Source organism: Bos javanicus, chromosome 2, assembly GCF_032452875.1.
Source record: "Bos javanicus breed banteng chromosome 2, ARS-OSU_banteng_1.0, whole genome shotgun sequence".
Taxonomy (NCBI): Eukaryota; Metazoa; Chordata; class Mammalia; order Artiodactyla; family Bovidae; genus Bos; species Bos javanicus.
In genome coordinates, this window is record NC_083869.1 from 14,233,432 (window position 1) to 14,258,629 (window position 25,198).

At 37.0% G+C, this 25,198-nt stretch overlaps 1 protein-coding gene across 9 annotated transcripts in view; it reads left to right on the top strand.

Moving 5' to 3' along the window:
* PDE1A (phosphodiesterase 1A) overlaps positions 1–25,198 on the top strand; it is a 395,792-nt gene that overhangs the window by 80,922 nt on the left and 289,672 nt on the right. Inside the window, exon 1 of one of the 9 annotated variants that reach the window (XM_061433636.1) lies at positions 9,517–10,099. The exons of 6 other annotated variants lie outside the window; for them this stretch is intronic. In XM_061433636.1, the coding sequence (XP_061289620.1) occupies positions 10,047–10,099 (53 nt within the window). In that variant the 5' untranslated portion in view covers positions 9,517–10,046. Of the gene's footprint in view, positions 1–9,516; positions 10,100–25,198 lie in introns of those variants that run through there. 2 more of the 9 variants (XM_061433657.1, XM_061433646.1) reach the window with 2 other exon arrangements.

Genomic DNA, 25,198 nt, shown 5'->3' on the forward strand with positions numbered 1-25,198 from the left:
TTCGTGAAACTATGGTATTTCATGCTTCTGTATTGTTTTTCATCTTCCTTTGCCTAGACTTTCTTCACTTCATCTTGCTAGTAAACAATTCTTCCTTGCTGAACTTCTACTTACTGGATAAAAGTTGGCTAAAATATAATAAATTCCTCTGCGAGTCTTTATTTCTCCCCCTTCTGAGTTTCTTCTGTCCCTTTTATTTTATTAAATCACTTATTGAATTGGATTGAAGTTGCTTTTAAAAGTGGGTTATTTAAACTTGAGCTCCCTGAGGAAAGAGCCTCTGTTTTAATAATCATTGTTCTCTTAACCTTTAGTACATCCTTTGTCACATTGGCTAGTGAAATTAAGCTGTGCTATCTTTAAAGGTAGTGTATAAAAGGCAAAAAATTTACCTAAAATAAAAATTTTCAATGTGCATAAACAATAACTACATTGAGACTAAATACTACTTTTCTGTACTCCCAACACAGCCAGTTTCCCCTTTGTTGCTGGAAGAGACTGTTGTTTGATTGTGTCCCAGGTGTAGAGGTTAGTATACAAAAGTCTATCTTGAAACAGAAATAGCATTCAACAAGATGAAACTCTCATATTAGGAGATGGAGATCAAAGAAACAGCAGATTCACTTCTTCCAGCTCCGAGGCATTGTAAGCCCTTTCTGAGAGGAAAAGCAAGAGGGATTCTGCAAAGGTTTGGAAGGTGAAAAACTTAATGGCAGAAGTTTCTTCGGATTCCAGGAGTCTATGATTCTATTTATAACAAGTAACTCATTACCTCAAGGCCAAAAATAAAAGTCCATGAGCTCTTATACTGAGACAATGTGTACATTTAAAACAATAACAGTGTTCTGTATTTGTCGAACAACTGAGGAGAGTGAATTCACAAGCAGCCACAATTTTAAGAAGGTTAGAACTGATGATCTTGGAGCTCATCATTGGAAAAGGGAACTGTTCATGAAGCAGCAACAAAAGGAGAGGGAGAGGATTAAAAAATACAAAGTGACCTTGAGGAACAGAGAAAAGGAAATCACAGTGAATTGTATTAGCCCCGATCAAGGGAGTCATTAAATGCACAGGCGATGGAGGAGAGCGGTCCTGGGCTTAAATCTTTGCTTGACCAGTCCCAGTTGCGCAACATTAGCTTTCTCTAAAATAGAGATCCAACTCCTATCCCAAGTTGCTGTCAGGAGAATTCAATGTAGTAAGTTTTGTAGAGTCTTCAGAAGTGCCTGGCTCATAGGATGTTCTTAGTGAAGCAGCAGTTGTCAATATTATCCTTGTAGTAGAATATAGAGGGTAGGTAAGGCAACTCTGAACTTTACAAGTCTATGACCCATGCAACTTTCTGGTGAAAGTTAAGTTTCTAATAATGCTGTTTTGAAAGAGGGTAGGGAATTCTAATTAATGGATTAATTTTTTAATGATTTGGATTTCTTGTGAACATGATTTTAAAGAGAGGATTGCATTATATACATACATCTCAGTATTGCAGAGCCATTCTGTATATTGGGGATAGAACCACAACTTCATTTATATATTTAATCTGGCTTTTTTTTCCCCTCCTAGTTTCTCAGTGATATTTTGACCAGTTTTATTTATCCATTCTTCTTCAATACAGATTATACAGCAAAGAATAGTAAAACTTAAGCTTTAAGATCTTGATGTTTAATTTTCTATTTTTCTTCTGCTTTTTGGGGTTCACTTATCTATGTATGTGTGAGGCCTCTATTGTGAGAATGACCCAAAGCAAGCTAATGTGTCTCTGAAATTAAGCCTGTGTTCTCTCTAGGGCTGTACCTAATTCAAATGGTCAGTGTATTATGTTTTTCAAACTGTGGTAGTAAACTAAAATGCCTTTTCTTTAAGGCTGCTATTAAAACACATTCTAATGTGATCATGAGGAGGCAGTGTTAGTAAGAATTAAAATATCAGCATCAGACAGAACTGGATTTAAACCCTTTTACTGTAAAATATAAGATATACAGCCTTTGGCTGAAAAATATATAGTTTTTCTCAACTCTAGTTTCTTGAGTGTGCCTTGAAAGTAAGAGAATCTGCTTTCTAGGTGTACTGTGTAGAATTAACTGAAATAGTGCATGTAAGGTATTCTGTCTAACATAGAGTAAATGATTGATAAACACATACCAACCCCCTTGCTTCTATACTTTCCACTGGGCTAGATGGAGAAAAGAATAGATGGGGGAAGACTGGCATTTTATGACTATACAGCTTGATAGAAGTTAATAATTTTTAGAAAAGATGCAGAATTTCTAAGACAGATATCATTTCCAATATTTTGATAAGGTATCAGACCTTGTGTCAGGTGATACAGTAGAAAGTGTGTTTGGTGTTGGGCTTGGGAAAATATTCAACGATCAGTTTAAATCCTCTATGAATTTAAATTTAGATTTTAATTAAATGAATGTAAAAATAAATTATGATAAGTATAATATGTCATGGAATAATTGATAGAGGTGATGTATTGATATGAAAAATAAGATATTTAAGCCAGAGATGAGATTGGTAAGGACAGATCATTTCAGTGGATGTGGAGTAGAAGAAAGTCAGCAGAAGTAGAAAGAAAAGCTGAAGCTGGACTGAGGTTTTTGAGAAATGAATGGATGTAAAGGTACAAAGTACATATGGCCTATCAGTTCAGTTCAGTTCAGTCGCTCAGTCGTGTCCGACTCTTTGCAACCCCATGAATCGCAGCATGCCAGGCTTCCCTGTCCATCACCAACTCCCAGAGTTCACCCAAACCATGCCATCCAACCATCTCCTCCTCTGTCGTCCCCTTCTCCTCCTGCCCCCAATCCCTCCCAGCATCAGAGTCCTTTCCAATGAGTCAACTCTTCGCATGAGGTGGCCAAGAATTGGAGTTTCAGCTTTAGCATCAGTCCTTCCAATGAACACCCAGGACTTATTATAAAATAAGAGTTTTTATTTTAAAAAGGTGTAAGCAAATACATTTGAGTTATTTATCAAAATATAGAACCCACCACACATGTTATTATAAGCTTGGCAAACTGAGTGGCTGTTTCTATTCAAAGTCACGATTATCTCTATTTCTGTCCAATTCTAAAATCTTGGAGAGTCGATAGGTTAGCATTTAGGAATTTTCCACTTACTGACATTGATTCAATTCATTTCTTGGTGGTAACTCCACACATTTATTCATAGGCATTACTGGAAGCTTGAGACAGATTTTTTAAAAACTGCTAATTGGATTTAAAGTCATGTTGAAACCAAGCTTAAAATATGGAGGAAAGCTGGTAATGATGACTCAGTACTGATGCTAAGTTAATGATTTAGTGATGAATTTCAGATCTAGAAGGAAACTCAGCCAGCCTCGGTGTTTAACTACCTTTGGACAACTTCCACTGACTGAAAAATTGCAGATAACATTTTTGATGTATTTGGAGAGTAAAGGAATCCTTTGACTCAAATGCCTTTAAACTGTGATATCACATTATTTTCCTAATTGCGACCACTCTTGTTTTGTGATGGTGGAGTCTGTGGTTCTACAGGCTAATGTGATAGGAATTACTCCACACTGCTGCAGTCATCGTATGCCCTCCAAATTCTGTGTTGCTGCCTCATGCTTAGGGATGAAAATACCCTGCTTGCCTTTCCTCTTAGCCTGCTTGTTGATATGTATTCATCCTTCAAGCCTCTGTCCCACCATCTCTTTCTTAGTCCTCTGACTCCAAGAGCATTTTATATTAAGGAGATCTCTTTTTTTAATGTTTATTCACTATGTTTACTCACTATGCAAAAGCCATTTCCTTTTACAGTAGATTTGATGTTGCTTGATACACATTGGTGTGTTGGTGATTGGCTGTGAGAATATTTTTTAAATGATTCTCTTTGTTGTTGTTGTTGATGATGATGATGATATTTTCACAGAATGTCACATTCATTTAAAGGAAGTTGAATGACTGCCAGCACTAAAGGCTGTCAGAACTTGTGTGAGTACTAAGTGGAACCAATCAAACTTTAGTTGACCTGTTTGTATACTTCAATGACAAAGAGGAGTTTGTCCTACTATTTGAAGTGAAAAGGCTCAGTTCTTATACCAGGCTAAAGGGTTAGCCAATTTGAAGAACAGTTTTTCCTTGCCACTTGAAGCTATAAACCTGGTCTTCTTTATTAATTAATTTTAGAAAATAATTCTGATACATTTTTTATATGACTAAATGACCAGTAAGTGTTAAGTTTAACACACAAGATAAGAAAATCTAATTTCAATCTCTTAGCTAGGTAGGTGCTTTTTGCCCCTAAGGCAAAAAACATTTCTTAGTCAAATTGAGAACCATTTCCTAAGTGATTTTTAGTTGCCTTGTCAATTTTAATATTCCTATTGTATTTATTCTCAGATAAGTAGAGTTTCTGATTTGAAGAAGTATAATGACAAATATTTTAAGATGAAACACATATGTAATTATCAGAAAATGTTTTGAAGCATTGCAAGAGATCAGTGAGTTTATTTTTAGGTTATTACAGACACACATGAGGACAAACACATTTTCAGAGTAACTTGACTGGATTTATTTTTAAGATAGAAACAGTTAGATGTTCTGATCTTTTCCTCAGTTTATTGCATGCTGCAGAAAGAACATATTCATTCATTGAACAGATGGATTTATAAACGAATATAATGCAAACTATGATACTTGCTTTGAGGGAAACAGAGTACTGAAGGTATATAAAATCCATATGGGCTTGCCAGAGGAGACACCTCTGTGAGGCGGGGAGATTGCAGCTACATATGCGCAGTGAGCAGGAGAAAGAACATTTTAGGCAGAGGGAATAGTACATGGGGAAAAGGCAGGGAAGAGTGTGGAGTGTTTGAGGAACAAAATGTCAATATGGCTAGGGAAGAATTAACCTAAGTGCTAGGGTTTCGAGATGGAAGTATAGGTGGGTGAGGGCTAGATAGAGCAGATGGTTAATATCGCGGTATTGTTCCTCACTATGTACCCACTGGAATGAATGAATAAGAAAGCTTCATAACATAATGGGAACAATGTCATTTTCTTTCTTTCTTTTTGACGAAAGGCATCCATTTGCCTCATGCAGTGTGGTGAGAGGGGTTAATGTTGGCCAAGTTGAAAGACTGAGACAGAGTCTTGCAGTGAAGGCTGAGATTGGGCACAATGAGAAGGAGATGACCACCGTTCCCAAGCTGAGCCAATCGAACAGACCAGCTACAGATTTCAGCAGGAGATGCCAGCAGGGAGTGAAGTGACCAGACAGTTAAAGGACGTTGTTGCAGATTCCAGAGAACACAAAGGGGAGCGGGAACCTGCTGGTTTGGGTTTGAGGCTACCTTTTTTCTGCCGCTAAAAGGTCAAAGAAGCCCACCTGTCTATAAACTCAGATACCTCTTTGAAGAAAAATAGTGGGTTGGAGGAAATACATAAAACTGAACATTTACCAGATATGATCAAGTTTTTAGAAAAAGAGTATACAAGAATATAATGAGGTAGCACTAATTACACTTTGTGTTCATTCATTCAGTAAATAACCATGACTGTCTTTTACATGGGCTTCCCTAGTGGCTCAGTGGTAAAGAATCTGCCTGTAATGCAGGAGACAGAGAGAGGTTTGATTCTTGGGTTGGGAAGATCCTTAGAGGAGGACATGGTAACCCACTCCAGTATTCTTGCCTGGAGAATCCCATGGACAGAGGGGCCTGGTGGGCTACCGTCCATAGAGTTGCAAAGAGTCAGACCTGACTAAAGTGACTGAGCACACATTCATGCCTCTTATGTATTGCGCTCAGGGAATACAACAGACACTAACCTTTGTCTTCCTGGAACTCACATTCAAGTGAGACTAGTTCCCAGTTGAAGCTATAGAAAGAAAGAAAACTGCCTAATTAGAAAAATGAATATGTAGTTGCACATTCAATAGTAGTATGTTAGCTTTAATTTCACAACAGTAGTAACGAAAAGTATTCTGGTGGTGTGCATGACCTTGTTGTGGTCAAGAAAAGCTAAAAATGATTACAGAGTTTATTCTTGCTTGGACACTAAGTTTAAATAACTTGACATATGTCAGTCATAGAGTCACAAAAAGTTAGGACTGGAAAGGATCTTAGTGGTCATCTAGCCTGACATCTTACTTTGGCTGGTAAGGAAACAGATATTCATAGAACTCAAGAGGAAATCACTGCTAAAGTTGGGATTTAAATATGTGTTCCTTGACATTAGTTCAAGGCTGTTTATAATGGAAAAGGGTTTCCATTCAGATCTTTGTAGAACATATTCATTGATTATTTCACCTCGATATCAATAGACCATTTCTTGGGCTGGCTCTTGTAAGTATTGGAAACATAACAGGTCATGCAGTGATGTTTAAGTACGGATGAGGATTAGAAGAAGAATAGGCACTCATCAGAGGGGTTAGTTTCTTTTGTTTCTCTTTAGAATGTGAGTGATAGCCAGGAAAGGACCCAGTGCCTACATTTTACCCCTACTCAGTAGGGGTATAAGCAGGGGCTCAGAACAAGGCATCCGAGTTCATATCCCAGCTGTACCATCCATCAACTAGCTTCATCATCAGTGTGAAACCTGTAAAAAATTTTAAATTAAATCATATCATATGTATACAACTAGAAAATCTAGAATCCCATCTGATCATTTCTTTCTTGTACTTCCTTCCTCTTTCTCCACTTAATTTAAAAACTCACTTAAACATATACCTTGTATCATTGTGTTTAATTGAATTGTATTGGAAAAAAAGCACACATACTTTGTCTCAGACTGATATTTGACTAGAGTTCTGTGGTAAAGTAATAACCAGTAGCTGCATTCATTTTTCCAGTTCTTGGACTGACATATTCACAGTACTATATGGTTTTTCTACTATTGCATGTTGTTTAGCTCTTGTATATTACAAACAGGGCCAAAGAATAGATTATTACAATAAAAAAAAAACAAGAAAAAGTAAAGTTTATCATTTTCTATGAGGCTTCACACAAAATGCCATGACATACTTAGTATCCACTTGGTTGGAAAAATCATGCAAGTTAACCCATGTTTTTCATCATATAAAATGAGTTGGTTATGATGGATATGTTCTGTGTTTTGTGCTAAGAATTCTAATAAATTAAGAAATATTTATTGAGCACCTATTATAACAGTCTAATGGTGCTGAGTTGGGGAAAGTGTGCCTGTATATGTATGGGGGTATGTGTGTGTGCAGAGAGTAGTGGTAAAAGTGTTAGGCTAAGTCACACTGAGAGTTCACCTTAATAGAAAAAATATAAAAATGATTTCTGACAGCTAACCCCTGGAAAAACTATTCAAAATATACTATACTTAGCATATTTTACTAGGAGATAGCATGTATGATAAGTTTTAGCATTTTTCACAGTATAGTCGTGTTGAAGACTATATTTTTGCAATTTAAGCAACAATAGTGAGGTTATTTCATCTTACTGAATACAAAATTAAGTTAATAAAGCAAACTTTTCCTTCCAATATTAAGTTTAAATGCTGTTTGAAAAAATGTTAATAAAAACTTTTAAGAAATAGTTATTTTTCTTTGTGTCAAGTGACTATTTAACTTACTATTATCTTCTTATGGCTCCTTAAGTTTTAAGACTGGATTTTAAAATAAATTTAGTGCTTGATGTAAGTGAGAATCTAAGTTTTCTACTTTAACTTCAGAGCAAAAAGAATATGAACCTAATGCAAAGAATGATGTTATGGATTTTCTGTAATTAGTTTAGTAGCTTTCAGATTCTGTGGTTAATAATCAAGGCTTGAGCCTCAAGTAAGATTGTATGCTTGCTTGTTATTTGAATTGTACCTTGGCTAGATGTTTATTAGTATTTTGTTGAGTTCCTTCCAACATGTTAATGAAGAAGTCATCACACTTTTCTAAATCAAAAGTAGACAAAGTGAAAGTTATTTTTTAAAAGTTGAGAGGCTTGCTTTTCTCTTGAGTTGTTCCTCAGGGGTATTTATGCTAAATTAATAGTGATATAGATAAACCATGAGTACAGAAATCGAATGCCATCCGTAAATGCAGAAATCTTTCCAGAAGATCTGTATAATATGCTATTACATATACAAAGAAAGCAAAAGCATATGGTTGTAATGAAGCCACTACCCTAAGGTCTGAGTATCAGTTTGCATGTAGATGGTCTCTGGATATAACTGCGGTATTGCACACATGTCAAATTATGATTGAATGCTTATTGATGGTGAAGAAAACCTTGATTTATACATAATTATATTAATACATAATAGCTACATAAATATATAATATAAAATTATCTTCCTTTTTATTTATAACTTCACATAATAAAAATGTATTTTTTCGAGTATCATGTACCATAAGGCCTATGTTAGCATCTCTGCAAGAAGCAGACTAATCATACTTAGAAAGAGTCTGTTGGAATGACTAAAGCTGAACAGGAACAAAGAATTCAACTAATGTTTTAACTTTATTTTACAAACAGAAACTGGAGCTCAGATAAGTCAAGAAATTTTCTCACAATGGCCCAGCATATTCATAATAGAACTAGGACTAGAGCCATTTATTTTATTTTTAGTTCAGTGCTTTCTCAGACTGATTCCATTTCCTAGCATGGATTAGAACTGCTCAATGTAATCAGTGATTTATTTTTAATTCTCTTTTTCTGTGTCTCTCCTGTGGGAGGAAAATAAAAAGGTGTTCTTGCTTCTGTGGACATATCTGGAGGCTGCTAAGAGCTGCACACTGCTATCATATAGAGAATATCGCCCTCTGTGACATTTAAATCTTATTTTTATGGATCATTCAGTGAAAGCATGTGTGTTCCTTTTAACACGTGTACTTTTAAAACATTTAATCATGACTTGAGAATTTTTTTTTTTTCATAACAAACCTCTAGCCTGGAATCTCATGACATTACTGATTGAGAAGAAATTTGTTAGTGATTTAAATACAAGAATGTCTCCAGAATGTTATATTAAAATATGAGGATTCACCTTATTTGTAACTTGAACAAAAGTCCCTGCAGTGTGAGTCTGTCTTCCAAGTAAAACAATTTTTAATGTTTATTTTCAGTTGTTTACAACTTCTCTCTTAAACTTGCTTTTCTTCCTTTTTATTTTCATAAATTAAAATTTTATTTTATAATATAAAAACCTTAGGTTCCTAGGGAGTTTTGGGGACTAAAAAAAAATGTGATGTGTGTGTGTGTTTTCATGTCTTTTTGCAGTGTCCTTTCTTAGTTGAAAAGCTGCATTTGGGTACAGTGTCACTGATGGAATTGAGCAATTTTTGTTTTTCTAACTTTTGTAGCTCTGGCCAGCTTCACAAGGTTTCTATCAGTTGAAATGGCATCTTTGACTTTAGCCAAGTGTAGGTTATTAGGTTATGAGTGCCAAAAATGATGAGTTATCTCCACACTTCATCCAGCATGAATAAAAGCAAGATTGTAAAATAATTATAATCTCTCAGAGCAAAGCCAGCCATGCAGCTTCAGCCCACCCCTCTTCATTAATTTGTATACAGTTCTTATTTTAACAGAACAAACTTTCTGAGGGTACTCACATGGGACTGCTGAACCAGCTGTACAACTTTTATTTTGAAGAAAAAAAGTTGAGCCTCTGAACGGGCTGTTTTAAAGACAGGGAGGGACTTAGCTTTTCCGAGCTTGACCAGCATGTGGAAGGAGTGCTCTCATGGCTGCGATAACTTAGGGAGCTCCTACCTGGGTGCCACAGGGGCAGGAAGGCTTCTGTTTGTTTTGTTCCGTTTCCGAGGGTCCCGTGCACTTCTCTTGCCCATGTCAACGTGACTCTTGGTGTTTTTGCACACCCTGCTCTGTGGGGGAGTGCCCCATCGTGCCTGTCTTATGTGGCCTCTATGGACACATTGCTCAGCTGGCAGAGAGCAGGGAAGTTTTCTCCCAGCACCCAAAAAGAGAAAGAGGAAACTACTTTTGCCTTCTGGGCTCCTTGCAGGACAATAGATCAGAATAAGCTTCCACATTCTCTCCCTGGATTTCTGGAGTGGTTTCCAGGAACAAGCTAAACTTTCACCTTTAAATGGATGACCATGTCACAATCAGGAGGAAACATCTCCAAAGACCCATCTTTAGGTAAGTCATGATGTATCCTAGATGGCTCCAGGGCTATCAGGAAAAATAATTTCTTTTTCATCCTTAACTTGTGAATTCTGGCACTGAGTTATAACAAAGCATTAAAGACTGTGCCAAAAGTGTAACTTCATGCATACTGAAGGAGTTCTTTTATTTTCTGAAACCCTATGCACAAGCTTTTATCAGTTTTTCAAAATGTATTTTAAAAACATATTAGCTTTTCATGTAGTTCAGTGACATAGCACTAGAAGAACTTCTGAAACATTATGCAACCCCTCGCTGTTTCTAGTGGTTGCATAGCCCTGTAAATGGGAAATGTGTGGTTCTTTCAACTGATTTCTCTCAGAAGTAGTATTTTAGTTCTGTGAATGCTACACTTCTTTGCAGTAATGTATGGGGAGACAAATTTGAACTTGATGGCTATTGTACTATACTATGTACATTTTACTCTAATTTAGGAGTATCTGTTTAGCAGTTAAGGAAACAGCAGGGCAATAGGAGATATTTTGCACTGGGGTGGAATCTTTGGCCAGGCAGAATATAGATCTTGCATAACAGATTGGGCTAAGGTTTTATTTTGAGGGGGGAAGAGACTCTTTCAGTAAGAGACTGTAATTTCGTCTGTCTTGATTTTTTACTTACCTGTTATGTAATTTAGAATCCAGAATTTGGAATTAAAGTTAACCATATATCAAATTTGGGCCTCCCCCCAAATAATATCTTAAATATAGCAAAGATATCACATGTTAACAATACTAAATGTTAAGTTGTAGTCACTGGCTGTTGATCTTGAATTAACTACAGGATTGTAGAAGTTTATGGATGAAATTCCTGACATTGTATGGTTGTTAAATAATGAGTGGGACTTCAAGGAATAGAATTATATATAAAATGTTTCCATTCTTATGTATTAATTAATTATTACTACAATATTGCTAGTAATATCAATATACTTTCATAATGCTTAAAATGCTGGCTCAAATCTGTTTTAAAATCTTTTGAAGATATTTTCAAATTTACATTACACATTTAATATTATGTGTCTATTTAAATATGCATTTGTAAATTAAACCAAAAATCCAAAATGTGTGTTCACCTCCCGTGTTTCCTGTGGCAGGCGCTGGAAACGTTCTTTCAGTTCCTGTGCAGTTCACTACTATTTTCTTTCCAAGCGCATGTATGACTTCAAGGAGGCATGAAAGTTGCACAGACAATTCCAAACTGAGACATCACTTAAAGAGGGTACCTACAGAAGTTCAGGCAGGCAGGGCCATATTGGATAAAATCAGATCCACTCAGCCATCAACCTAAGTGTGTTACTCCATGGTGGAACTGTTCCTGCAGGTGGTCGCTCACTGCTTTAATGCCAAATCCTTGTCCGCTCCTGACGAATTATGTGTTAAGGTGCCACTCTCAGGGGAATTGCAATTCAAGTGTGCTTCTCTTTCATATAAAGAGCAGATCCTTTGTGGAAGGTGGGATTCTTTGTCCAGATGATTAGAATACAGTTTGGTAAATTCAAATGATTGTTTCATGATGCTGATGATCTAGAAGAGAAAACAGCTACCAAAGAGGATGTACGTTTACCAGGCAATTATTTCAAGCAAGTGCTGAAATGGGTTCCCGAATGAAAACAGATTAAGGCCAGATGTGGGATCATGGGTCTACTGGCATATTGACAGCTGGCTTTGCTTTTATCAAGATATGAATGTTATGAAGGAAAGAAGGGTGGAGAGTATCTTAAAAGATCCAAATGACTAGACATACTTTCTCAGAGAAAGTTTTAGGCTGTTCTTTAGTGAAATGCAGCATGGGCTTTCTAATAGCTAATTGTGCTTTTGGGCAAGCTGAGAAATGGGTTAAGCTTTACTTTGGCATCTTTGGGCTTCTCTGGTGGCTCAGACTAGAGAGCCACCATTTTTGACTCTGGTGGCAGTAAAAAATCTGCCGGCAATGCAGGAGGCCTGGATTCTATCCCTGGGTCCGGAAGATCCCCTGGAGAAAGGCATGGCAACCCACTCCAGTATTCTTGCCTGGAGAATCCCATGGATAGAGAGCTTGGTGGGCTACAGACCCAGTCCATGCGGTTGCAAAGAGCTGGACATGACTGAACGACTGATACTCTCTTCCTTGGCACCTTGGCTCTTATCCCATGTCCCACTTTATTTTCTTTGTTAGCCTCCTTTCCCAGCTCCCCTGTTCCCTTGGCCTTCCCCTGAGCTGTCCAGCCTTTCACACTGAGACATCTTTCTAGGCTTCCTTTTCTGGTCAGACTTTTCCTTCTCAATATGTACAGTATGTGTGCACCCCACTGCCTAAGAGATTTGCACACCTGTTCTCAATCTGTAAGCAAATCTGTGCTAGATTGTTTCATATGTGCTAGTTACAAGTTTAATAGAAATTTTGTGAAATATCTTTGGTATTTTTTATTAAAAACTCATTTAAAATTTTAGTCTTTAAGAAATCAGCCTAGAATTTTTTTTTTTTAAAGAAACATCTGACATATTGACACCATTCAAATTTATATATACAGCCTACTTTCTTCTGCAATTGAACCCACAGCTTTAATTCAATTCACCTGTCATTCTCTGCTCGATTAGACATGACCATATCTAGGGGAAGGCATTGGGGAGGCCGCCAGTGGTAAAGAATCCACCTGCCAATTCAGGAAATGCAAGAGATGCGGGTTTGATCCTTGGGTGAGGAATATCCCCTGGAGTAGGAGACAGCAACCCGCTCCAGTATTCTTGCCTGGAAAATTCCAAGGACAGAGTGGGTCACAGTCAGTGGGGTCACAAAGAGTCAGACACAACGTATGCATGCACCATTGGAGAGGCCAGACACAATAACAAAAAAGCAACCTTACCCTTACAAAGCATATCATCTAGTGTATATCTAGGTAACCATGACACAGGCAGGTGATGGGTACCAAAAAGAAGATAACAACATCCTGGGAAATTATAATGGAAAAGACAAATTTCAGTGAAAACTAATTCTGGCCCCTAAGTGAACTGAGAATGATAAGAGCAATATTTTAAATATTATTATTATTTTTTAGTGTTATATTTCCTTCATTTTCTAATTTTTTAATTAGTTTTCATTGGAGGGCAGTTGTTTTACAATGTTGTCTTAGTTTCTGCTAAGAGAAAGATTTTCTTTTAAATTTCATTTTTGAGACAGAATTAATGTCAATTTTTCATCAGCATGATCTCCCTAAATTTCAAATAATAAAAATCATCCATCAAGTGTAAAAAATTAGTTGAGAGGTTTTAGAGGAGATGATGAATATTGAAATTCCATGGCTGGTATGCTATTGGGAAGGCTGGGAGGAGCTTTATATGCTATTTAGAAACTGTCTCTAAGAATGTCTTGGTCTCCCACAATGCCAATTCCCAAATCATTTCACACAGTGAGGTTATCAAATCCATGTTTTAAAAGTCTTCCATGGAAAATTTAGATACACATTTTCATGTCAGATCTGTGAAGCGAGGAACAAAGGCAAAGCTTCTTTTCTGGCCAAGGCTGGAGTCTGTACGCGCGTGTTTCATACGTTTTGCATGTTGCTTTGGGATAAATGAGACTGTTCAGCCTGGAACATACAGAAATGATGCATCTCAGACACATTTTGTGGGTCACTCTGTAGATGTTCTTGCAGCTCAGACTTGTACAGAGAAATCACTCTCCCTTTATTCAAGAGAAACACTTTAGGCTTTATAATTTTCCAGGAAGGAAACACTATTACAAAACATATATTAATGTGTTTTCCGTCAACAACACTGTTTGTTCCTCAGCACTTAGAAAATGAATTTGTATAGATCTTTAAAAATCTGAGATTTGAATCAGCACTTAATAGTAGAGCTCTCTGATACACACATTCTTTAGACGTTTAAAAACTTCTTTTTCTGTTACCACAGAGTTTGATCTCTAGGAATTACAATTAATCTCTTTATATAAAAAGATTCATCAATTTATAGAACATTTCAGATGAAGTACCTTTGTCTAACTTCAGTAAAACAATTGCTGAAGATACTTCCATCTTACTGCATGCTCATATGGCTTAGTGAACTTTCTATATTCTCAGAATATTACTCAATCTTAAGCTTTGATACCAAGAAAAATCTATTTCTCCTAATAAAACTGCATCAGTGAAAATAATTCTTACCTGAATTACACTGCTACGAAATATACAAGTCTGGGTTTTTGTTATAATTATCTCCCCCCACTTGATTTGATATTTTATTTTTTATCAAATTCTACTATATATGCATCTTTTTTTCCTGTTTGTTGCTTCAAAGTCTTTCTGGAAGTATGTAGGAAAAATGAATTAAAAAAATAAATTGAAACTTTTTTCTTACATGTTAAGCCTTATTTAGTGTTCTTTGGAACCAACAAGCTTTTGAACCTCTTTCAGGGTTCAAAAGTGGATGTTATTTTTGTGGTGACTTTTCATTAGAAGTAGCACGAAAAAGCCACAAATGAAATCATGCAACTGGTTCTTGCTCAGCCGCAGTACTGAGAAGTGGTCCATGCATCCAGGAGCTGAGACAGTAAAGTGCGGGTCGAATGGCTGCCAGGGCCCAAGACCAATGAAAATCATGTTGGGTTCTTCACAGCATTTAGAACATGCTGTTTCTTCTCTTTATGCCTTTTCAGAGTTTTATTTTTACAAGTGGCTGTTAGCAGAGGAATTCTGAGTGTGTTTTTGGCAGGCATATTCTCTTCACATGGAGATGTAGAAAGCAGTGAGATGCCTAGGAAAAGAAAGGCAGTCCTAATTTTGTTTGTGTACTGAATGGGGATGATTAGTACCCTATTGATGGGTCTGAATTCTTGTTTCAAGGTTGTGATCTATGCTTTATAGAGAAGTAGCATAAAATATCTATTAAATATTTAAAATTGTATACCTTTTGGAGTATAATCATTTTTATTTAGCCCCACATTTAAGCTCAGTGGTAACATCGGTGTCAAAGCTAGTTCAGAAGTTGCAGATGACACCACATTCCTGACTTTCAGATAGGAATAAGTAATCAGTAATATTACTGATTTTCTAAAAAAGTTTTTAAACAGTAATAAGGTGGGACACCTGACCACTCTGCCGATTTACAATAGTTTTCTAGACAGTTTTCTACTCAGTGTTTCAGAGCCATTTACTTCAGTGTTTTGGGAATAATAGAAAATGGGAACAAGTAATATAAAGTGTAAACTCACTTCAAAATTTAAAGAAATTGTATTGCTAATACATTATCGATATTGGCATTTTCAGCTCATAAATGTGTTTTTGACATTCTATGCTTTAATTTCTTTTTAACACTTCCTCAACAAAAAATGTGTACTTTAGCCAGAAATTTTAGTACAAAGTCATCAGAGTGAAAATTACATAAAAAAATTAACTGGTGAAGTAGTATAATATATTGGGGCTTCCCAGGTGGCTCAGTGGTAAAGAATCTGCCTGCTAATGCAGGAGACTCAGGAGATGCAGGTTCAAATCCTGGGTTGGGAAGATCCCCCGAAGGAGGAAATGGCAACCCACTCCAGTATTCTTGCCTGGGAAATCCTATGGACAGAGGAGCCTAGCGGGCTACAGTCCATGGGGTCGAGAAGAGTCAAACACGACTGAATGCACACACATACACACCCACCCAAAAATGTGTGATTTAGATAGAAATGTATATAGTAAAAAGTTATCAGAGTGAAAATTACATAGAAAAAATTTATTAACTATGGCAGTAGTAGAGTATGTTAAATACCTTTTCTTTTATGAAATGTATTTTCTCCTAAGAAAAAGTTCTATGTAAATCAAATCCAAAACTTAATACAACTTTATATGCTGCTGCTACTGCTGCTAAGTTGCTTCAGTCATGTCCGACTCTTAGAGACCCCATGGACTGCCGCCCACCAGGCTCCTCTGTCCATGGGATTTTCCAGGCAAGAGTACTGGAGTGGGGTGCCATTGCCTTCTCCCACAACTTTATGTATATGAACATATTTTGCCAGTTTTTGTTTCTAAGACAAGTGATTGTGAATTCATTTATTTAAGAGAGAAAAAGGAAATTGAATTGACTTGCAATGGTTATATGGTCATATACTGGAAATTTAGGCTCAAGGGTTTTCTTTAATAAATGATAATTTTAAAGTAAGTGACAATTAATTGATAGAACAAAATAATTGCATTTATTTCTACTTGCTATGAAAGTGAAAAATACTTTTGGAAAATAGACATAGTGATATGAATTTAAAGTTTATGACATTATCAGACACAATGCTAATTAATAGAACAAAAATATTTTATAACAGACATTTATTAGTATTTTTGTTGTCAAGATACTGTTGCTGCTAGTCAGAAGTCATTGTGTGACTTTTAAGGAAGAAATAATTACAAACTGATCTTCAAAATAAATTATGAAGGTCAGAGTAAAACAACAATACATTTGAATGTAAGGCAGGAAATATTTATCAAGAAAACATCTTAGACATTGTTGAGCCTTTTTTTTTCCAGTTGTGATAAAAGTAGCTCTAATTTTTAAGTGGTCATCACAAATAAACTATAATTTGGTAAACATTTTGAAGTCAGGCAATGAGTAATCTACTCCCATAGTATTACTTCATCCACAATTTACAAAAATTTGAATGATTTCCAATAAACTTATAATTAGTGGCAACAGCAGCAGTAGATATTAAAATTAATACCAAGAGCTACCATTCATTAGAATCTTAGCATATTTTTAGACAAGAAAGAAGCATCTAATCTTCAGGGCAACTTCATGAGGAAGTATTAAATTCATAAATAATAATTTTGGATATAGGACTTCCCTGGTAGCTTAGATGGTAAAGAATCTGCCTGCAATAGAGGATACCCAGGTTCAGTCCCTGGGTTGGGAAGATCCCCTGGAGAAGGGAATGGCAATCCACTCCAGTATTCTTGCCTGGAAAATTCCGTGGACAAAGGAGCCTGGAGGGCTATAGTCCATGGGGTTGCAAAAAGTTAGACATGAATGAGTGACTAACATACACACACACACATGGATCCAGGAACAAGGAATAAATAAAACATAAGAAAGCACTTCTCACTAGGGAGCTATGCAAGTCCTATTTTCTAAGCTAGAGATGTTTGGTGCTGTTTGCATTTATCTTGGATATTGGTATTGTTTAGAAACTGCTATTCAAATGTTTGTAATGTTTGAAATGAGGAAAATCAAGATTATGCAGGTAAAATGGTCTAGTGGGGATAATTTTATGATTTATATCATCTTGAAAATTTTTATTTGAAATAATCCACCTATTACTTATAGTGTTCAGGTAAAAAGCAATGAAAAATAATAACAGCAATAAAAAAATAATAGTAAGCTTAACAATGACCTGTTGGTTTATAGAGAAGAAGGTTAAAGAAGTCTGCATTAGTCTCTGGTTCTGTGACTCGACATGACATAATTTTGATAGTTCTCATGGGAAAACTTCAGTTTATTTATATATTTGATTAAGTCCACTTGGACATGATCTTTAATTGAGCAAAATCCAACATTTCCTGAATTGGAGCTGCTGAAGTGTAGGGGCAAGTCTACAGTGCATTTGAAGGAAAAGATGATAAAGCTTCCAGAGTTATCTTTGAAACATCCCAAGCGTGCTTTGTTAGAGTCATATTTTTGTTATGAAGAAGTGTGAATTCTGAGTCAAATTTGTGTCTATTTTTGCTATTTTGATGACTCTACCTTTTAGGATCTTAAGATGATATTTTTAGGCATATTGTTTATTAAATCAAAACAGATATTTAAATATTAATTATATAGTCATTAACCAAGTGTTTGGTAGGCATTGAAAGTCTTGGACTTTTATTCTGAAAATCATCACTTCAGCTTTAAAAATATCAATATTTAATTTGACACTTTTAAGGATCAAAGAGCTTACAATAAATTGTTTAGAGACCACTGGTAATAAAAAACAATAGGAATTTATCTTCAACATACAAATGTGGTGATTTTCTAAGTCCTAATTAAGGAATGAAAAGAAAATTCTAATAGGTCAAGTAACTTTTTAAATTGTATCATTAAATTAAAATTTGGATGAAAGCAGGGACATGTGACAATCTGGACCACCTGTTTGTCGGGAATCTCTAATGAAGATTTCAAATGCTTATAATAATTCCAGTGGTGATGTCTTTGAGAAACAACATAAAAAGAAGTCTGTAATTTCTCTGCCCACTAATTATGCGTTGGCTTCACAATCCAGCTGCATCCAATTGTTTCTAATTCGGTGACCCATCTCATTTTCTCTGTATCTCTTTCACTGTGTGTTTTACTTCAACCTATTATAGTTACCTAAGGAAATCACCTCTTCTCCAAAACCATATGATTCCTGAGGCTAGAATCTGTATTGAATCTCTGTATTTCCTATAACTTTTGATAGAATGTGAGTCATAAGTAAGAACTTCAGTTCAGTTCAATTGCACAGTTGTGTCCGACTCTCTGAGAGCACATGGACTGCAGCATGCCAGGCTTCCTTGTCCATCACCAACTCCCGAAGCTTGCTCAAACTCATGTCCATTGAGTTGGTTATGCCATCCATCCACTTCATCCTCTGACATCCCCTTCTCCTCCTGCCTTCAATCTTTCCTAGCATCAGGGTCTTTTCTAATGAGTTGACTCTTCCTATCAGGTCGCCAAAGTATTGGAGTTTCAGCTTCAACATCAGTCCTTCTAATGAATATTCAGGACTGATTTCCTTTAGGATGGACTGGTAGGATCTCCTTGCAGTCCAAGGGACTCTTCAACACCACTGTTCAAAAGCATCAATTCTTTGGCACTCAGCTTTCTTTATAGTTCAACTCTCACATCCACACATGACTATGGGAAAAGCCATACCTTTGACTAGATGGACTTTTGTTGGCAAAGTAATGTCTCTGCTTTTTAATATGCTGTCTAGGATGGTCATAGTTTATCTTCCAAGGAGCAAGCGTCTTTTAATTACATGGCTATAGTGACCATCTGCACTGATTTTGGAGCCCCCCAAAATAAAGTCTGCCACTGTTTCCACTGTTTCCTCATCTAGTTCCCATGAAGTGATGGGACCAGATGCCATGATCTTAGTTTTCTGAATGTTGAGTTTTAAGCCAACTTTTTCACTCTCCTCTTTTACTTTCATCAAGATGCTCTTTGGTTTTTATTCACTTTCTGCCATAAGGGTGGTGTCATCTGCATATCTGAGGTTATTGATATTTCTCCCAGCAATCTTGATTCCAGCATGTGCTTCAATCAGCCCAGCATTTCTCATGATGTACTCTGCATGTAAGTTAAATAAGCAGGTGACAATATACAGCCTTGACATACTCCTTTCCTAATTTGGAACCAGTCTGTTGTTCCATGTACAGTTCTAACTGCTGCTTTCTGACCTGTATACAGATTTCTCATGAGGCAGGTCAGATGGGCTGGTATTCCCATCTCCTGAAGAATGATCCATACAGTCAAAGGCTTTGGCGTAGTTAAAAAAAAGCAGAAGTAGATGTTTTTTTGGAACTCTCTTGCTTTTTCAGTGATCCAATAGATGTTGGCAATTTGATCTCTGGTTCCTCTGCATTTTCTAAATCTAGTTTGAACATCTGGAAGTTCACTGTTCACGTACTATTGAAGCCTGGCTTGGAGAATTTTGAACATTACTTTGCTAGCGTGTGAGATGAGTGCAATTGTGCAGTAGTTTGAACATTCTTTAGCATTGCCTTTCTTTGGGATTGGAATGAAAACTGACCTTTTCCAGTCCGATGGCCACTGCTGAGTTTTCCAAATTTGCTGGCATATTGAGTGCATCTCTTTCACAGCGTCGTCTTTTAGGATTTGAAATAGCTCAATTGGAATTCCATCACCTCCACTAGTTTTGTTCTTAGTAATGCTTCCTAAGGCCCACTTGACTTTGCATTCCTGGATGTCTGGCTCTAGGTGAGTGATCACAGCATTGTGGTTATCTGGGTCATGAAGATATTTTTTGTATAGTTCTTCTGTGTAATCTTGCTACCTCTTCTAAATATCTTCTGCTTCTGTTAGGCCCATACTGTTTCTGTCTTTTATTGTTCCCATCTTTGCATGAAATATTCCCTTGGTATCTCTAATTTTCTTGAAGAGATGTCTAGTCTTTCCCATTCTTTGTTTTCCTCTATTTCTTTGCACTGATCACTGAGGAAGGCTTTCGTATCTCTCCTTGCTGTTCTTTGGAACTCTGCATTCAAATGGGTATATCTTTCCTTTTCTCCTTTGCCTTAAGCTTCTCTTCTTTTCTCAGCTATTTGTAAGACAAACATTTTGCCTTTTTGCATTTCTTTTTCTTGGAGATGGTCTTAATCACTGCCTGTTGTACAGTGTCATGAACTTCCATTCATATTTCTTCAGGCTTTCTATCAGGTCTAATGCCTTGAATCTATTTGTCACTTCCACTGTATAATGGAATGGGATTTGATTTAGGTCACATCTGAATGGTCTAGTGGTTTTCCCTACTTTATTCAATTTCAGTCTTTGGCAATAAGGAGTTCAAGCCACAGTCAGCTCCTGGTCTTATTTTTGCTGGTTGTATAGAGCTTCTCCATCTTTGGCTGCAAAGAATATAATCAATCTGAGTTTGGTATTGACCATCTGGTGATGTCCATGTGCAGAGTTGTCTCTTGTTTTGTTGGAAGAGGGTGTTTGCTATGACCAGTGCATTCTCTTGGCAAAACTCTATTAGTATTTTCCCTGCTTCATTTTGTACTCCAAGGCCAAACTTGTCTGTTATTTCAGGTGTTTATTAACTTCCTACTTTTTCATTCCAGTCCCCCATAATGAAAAGGACATCTTTTTGGGTGTTAGTTCTAGAAGGTCTTGTAGTTCTTCATAGAACCATTCAACTTCAGCTTCTTTAGCATTACCGGTTGGGGCATAGACTTGGACTACTGTAATTTTGAATGGTTTGCCTTGGAAATGAACAGAGATCATTCTGTTGTTTTTGAGATTGCATCCAAGTACTGCATTTCGGACTCTCTCGTTGACTATGATGGCTACTCCATTTCTTCTAAGGGATTCTTGCCCACAGTAGCAGACAGAATGGTCATCTGAGTTTATTTTACCCATTCTAGTTCATCTTAGTTCACTGATTCCTAGAATTTCAACGTTCACTCTTGCCATCTCCTGTTTGACCACTTCCAGTTTGCCTTGATTCATGGACCAAACATTCCAGGTTCCTATGCAGTGTTGCTCTTTACATCATGGGACTTTACTTTCATCACCAGTCACATCCACAACTGGGTGTTGTTTTTGTTTTGGCTCCATCCCTTCATTCTTTCTTGAGTTATTTCTCCACTAATCTCCAGTAGCATATTAGGCACCTACTGACCTAGGGAGTTCATCTATCAGTGTCCTATCTTTTTGCTTTTTCATACTGTTCAGAGACTGAGCCAGAACTGTATTTGAGTGTCTCCTGCCAAGGTATGGGTCAGCAGTGGCCTGCCACAGGGGTAGGGGCTCTGGGTGCAGCAGATGTGGGTTATGGCATAAGCCCTCTTGGAGGAGGTCACCATTACTTCACCATAGAGCTGCCAGAACTTACACAGAACTAGGGAAACAGACTCTTGGAAGGCACAAACAAAAAGCTTGTGTGCACCAGGACCCAGGAGAAGGGAGCAGTGACCCCACAAGAGACTGACCCAGACTTTCCTGCGAGTGTTCAGGAGTCTCTGGCAGAAGTGTGCGCCAGTGGTGGCCTGCTGCAGGGTCAGGAGCATTCAGTGCAGCAGTGCATGCATGGGACCTTCTGAAGGAGGTCGCCATTATCTTCATTACCTCCACCATAGTTTGGCCTCACTTCAAACAACAAGGAGTGAGCACAGCCCTGCCCATCAACAGAAAATTGGATTAAAGATTTACTGAGCATGGCCCTGCCTGTCAGAACAAGACTCAGTTTCCCCCTCAGTCAGTCTCTCCCATCAGGAAGCTTCCATAAGCTTCTTATCCTTATCCATCAGAGAGTCAACAGAATGAAAACCACAATCACAGAAAACTAACCAAACTAATCACTTGGACCACAGCCTTTCCTAACTCAATGAAACTATGAGCCCTGCCATGTAGGGCCACCCAAAGTGGACGGGTCATGGTGGAGAGTTCTGACAAAACATGGTCCATTGGAGAAGGGAGTGGCAACCCACTTCAGTATTCTTGCCTTGAGACCCCAGTGAACAGTATGAAAAGTAAGAACTTAGCCAGTCTTTAAACTTAAATACCTAAAAGAACCAGGTCAGTATTATAAATGTTTGAAATAGAAAATGTTGGGAACTGTGATAGATGAAAAGCAAAAAGCATTTGGTCTCACATTTTTAAAAAACACTGATAGACTAGACAAAATCCAACTGCAGTCTGTTAGCTGATGACTTTTAAAACGAATGAATGATAGCACAAAGAATAATTTGTTTCCTTAGGTCCACATAATGGTTATGTCTCCATTTTCAGGGTGAATTATGGGGGTAAATCTTGACTGAGAATTCTGGCAACTATATCCAAGAGGATGACTAGAGGAATGGGCACATGGCTCTTGTTTCTAATGCCAGTGAAAGAATAAGAAAGCCACTATAATCTACAACACACTTGTACTGATAATATGTACATAATTCTGTAGCACTAAAGGGCTAGATGAAGAAACATATAATGATTAAATGAATAAAATAGATTCATTTTAGCCCCATCTTGAATCATCCTGCTGCTGCTACTGCTAAGTCACATCAGTCGTGTCCGACTCTGTGCGACCCCATAGACAGCAGCCCACCAGGCTCCCTTGTCCCTGGGATTCTCCAGGCAAGAACACTGGAGTGGGTTGCCATTTCCTTCTCCAATGCATGAAAGTGAAAAGTGAAAGTGAAGTCGCTCAGTCATGTCTGACTCTTAGCGACACCATGGACTGCACCCTACCAGGCTCCTCTGCCCATGGGATTTTCCAGGCAAGAGTACTGGAGTGGGGTGCCATTGCCTTCTCCGTGAATCATCCTAGAATCAGGGAATTCAATGTCTATAGCCCTATCCTTGAAAATCTATGACTTGTTAGAAAGCACTTTGTCAAATGGAAATCTGTCTATCAATACAATCTTTTTTTCTCTCTTAGTAGAACTGGCACTCGAAGGATCCAAATGCTGTCTATAACAGCACAACCTTTCAAACACTGAAGACAATTGTGTCTGTTTTAATGTTTATAAATCTCCCTAATGGACTTCTCAGGTGGCACAGTGGTAAAGAATCTACCTTTCAATGCAGGAGACGCAGGTTCAATCCCTGAGTTGGGAAGATCCCCTGGAGCAGGAAATGGCAACCCACTCCAATATTCTTGTCTGGAAAATTCCATGGACAGAGGAGCCTAGTGGGCTGTAATCCACAGAGTCACACAGCATCAGACTTGACTAAGCACACACACAAATCATAGCGACTTAAAATGACATGAGTCTACAGATTAAGCCAAGAGGTTCGGTAATCTGTATCAAACTTGATAGATTTCAATGGAGCTTTCTCATGCATCTGTGGCCAGATGATGAGTTTCCTGTGAGTTGGCTGGTCTAGGAGGACCTTGGTTATATCCATACAACTTGGGTTTCCTCCATGTGTCCCTTTTATCCCTTCAGCAGATTAACCTGGACATGTTCTCATGGTACTAACAGGAATCTATGAGAAGAAGCATAAACTCACACTTTTCAAGGCTCTGATTCAGTCATCTTTCTACTTCCCATTGGAAAAATCAGAAAGTTACATGACAACCCCAGAATTGGGTGGATGGCATTAATAAAAAGAAACACATAAGCCTGGGTCGATTAATATAATTAATGCTCTCTGAAAGCACGTATACTCTTTTTGATTCTTCTTTCCTTTAGTCCATCTATAGTTCAACCATTGAAGAGACAACAATAATTTGAATTTCCTTTGATTCTATTAAAGTTATCTGAGTGACCAGGGAGAATAGGATATATATATGTATATATTAACAGAATAGTGAAGTCCAGTTGTCCATTAGATGGCTAATAGGCCAAATGTGGCTCACCTGACTTCAGGTTATAGCATGCCTGAAATTACTGGTTTAAAAATTAAAAAAAAAAAAGAAACTTAAAAAAGTTTCACTTAATTGCCTAAAACATGAGCTGTTAAACCCATAATGATGGCCTATACTTTCCTAATTCCTTTTGGAGAATTGATTTTTACTGTGTCATGTTAACAGACTTGAGAAAATTAGTTATCTTAATAAAAGCTGAATAAAATTTATTACATGATTTTGGGCAATTCTATTCCAGTTCTACTAAAACTATGACTTAGAAAAAAGGCCTTGTAAATAGTAAAATAAAATAATACTTCCTCTTGCATTTGAATAATAAAGTATCATCAATAATGTGTCTTCTCTAGGGATTTATGATTATATTCTTTTAAAAAGGATCTATTTTTTATGAGATAGATATATATTGTTTTCTATTACTGGACCCTCCAAACCAGTACAATAATAAGTAAATGTTTTCATAAAAGCAGCACATTATAAAATTCCTCTTTTAAATCAGTGATTCATAGAATGAATGTTTGCTATTGATACTAGAATTACTGTTTACAAAACTAAACTGAACTAAACTGAACTGAACTAAACTAAAATAAAACAAACTTCTGAAGTCCTAACCTCAGATTCTGCTTCTGTAGGTCTGGAAGTAGAAAGCTTTGATTATTTTTATGTGCTCCCCAGTCTATTGCTAATTTATAGCTAGATTGGGAGCCACTCTCCTTGATGATATAATTTATATACAATAGGAATGGAAAAGCAGAGTAATTTGGAAAACCTTTTAATGAGATTAGCATCAACATTGGAAATATAAGCCAAATAATTTTTTTCAGGTGAAATGAATGTTGTTAATTAAGTAAACTGGTAATTAATTTTATTTAAAACAATATATTTCTTCCCCTCCCCACCTCTGGCAACCACCAGTCTGTGCTCTCTATCTATGAGCTTGTTTTGTTTTGTTATAGAAATGAATAGGCGAGGGCATATGATATTTTATTTTTTCATTCAAAAATTTCTGTGAGTACAGGGGACCTATGAATATGAAGAGGGCTGTTTCTCCTGTAAAAAACCTTACAC